Source organism: Cicer arietinum, chromosome 3 (genome assembly GCF_000331145.2).
Source record: "Cicer arietinum cultivar CDC Frontier isolate Library 1 chromosome 3, Cicar.CDCFrontier_v2.0, whole genome shotgun sequence".
NCBI lineage: Eukaryota > Viridiplantae > Streptophyta > Magnoliopsida > Fabales > Fabaceae > Cicer > Cicer arietinum.
In genome coordinates this window covers 14,533,281-14,534,382 of record NC_021162.2, presented here as the reverse complement: position 1 = coordinate 14,534,382, position 1,102 = coordinate 14,533,281, and the positions used below count along the sequence as shown (strand labels likewise).

General features: G+C 36.8%; 1 protein-coding gene across 1 annotated transcript in view; it reads right to left on the bottom strand.

Moving 5' to 3' along the window:
- The window catches only part of LOC140919658 (uncharacterized), a 39,107-nt gene extending 38,625 nt beyond the window's left edge, over positions 1-482 (bottom strand). Inside the window, exons 1-2 of the mRNA XM_073366261.1 lie at positions 414-482; positions 249-317 (exon numbers count right to left, since the gene is read on the bottom strand). Of these exons, the coding sequence (XP_073222362.1) occupies positions 249-317; positions 414-482 (138 nt within the window). The remainder of the gene's footprint in view (positions 1-248; positions 318-413) is intronic.
- Between the last annotated feature and the right edge of the window lie 620 nt (positions 483-1,102).

Genomic DNA, 1,102 nt, shown 5'->3' with positions numbered 1-1,102 from the left:
GGCTGACTTATTTTAGGAGCAGCAGCGACTGATTTTCCCTGATGCAGTTTTTTAGCTACAACTTTGGTAGCTTTATTACCCTCCAGCTTTTGAAGTTTGCCAGCTTTATAACCCTCCAATTTTTGAGGTTTGCCGGTTTTATTTTGCTGTGTGGGTGGTTTATGTGATTGAATATGCAAAAATGAGATTAAATTTTAGTTTATTGAATCTAAAAAAATGACAAACCTTACAGAATAATTGTGACAAACCTTTTCGGGCGATGTAATTGACTCGTTTATGGGAATCTTTTTATCATTCTCTTTAGGCTTTTGCAGAATCTAAATATAAATGTGAAATTAAAGTTAGGAGCAGAAAAAAATCAGTAATTAAATATACATATCAATTAAACATACATTTCAATTAATTAAATATACCTTATCAAAGGCAACAAGATCTGTGGGCCATGCCACGTAACTACCAATTGCTTCGCTCAAAAACTTCATATCTACATCGTTGTTCGGTATAGGCAATGGTGCATTTGGTTCAAAAGCAACAATTGGTGATACTTTGACATGGCCCGCAGGGATCCGTGTGTTGTGCAATACTTCTCCTGAAGTATTGTACAATGTTCCTTTTCCGACCTTCCCATGAGTATGGGAGAATAAGTACAACACGCAAGGAGTGACACCCTAAATCAATGGTTAAAACATAAGTATGGTTAATACATAAGTATAGTTAATACATAAGTAAGTAATTAATTACCTCAGGAAGACTTTTTAGACCAATGTAGCAACTCGCGTTTTCACTCTCCATTTGTATTTCACGTTGGAGCTGATCCGGGAGTTGCTTGTCTTTATTCGTCTTCACCAAGAGTGCCACTTGCTTTGATAGGAGTTTGAGGTTCTCTAATACTTCCTCACTGGATGGATTTTGGCGCTTCTCTTGTGAAAAATAGCTTTTAGGAGTTACGCCAAATCCTTTCCCCCTCACGCGACCGGAATACTCAGGAACATTAAACACTTTACCAAGAATGTCCCTGCAACTAGCTTTGTTGTCCTCTTGATTTTCCGAACTCTGTTCGATATTCTCCTAAAATACATTAAAAAGATAAGTTCAATATCAT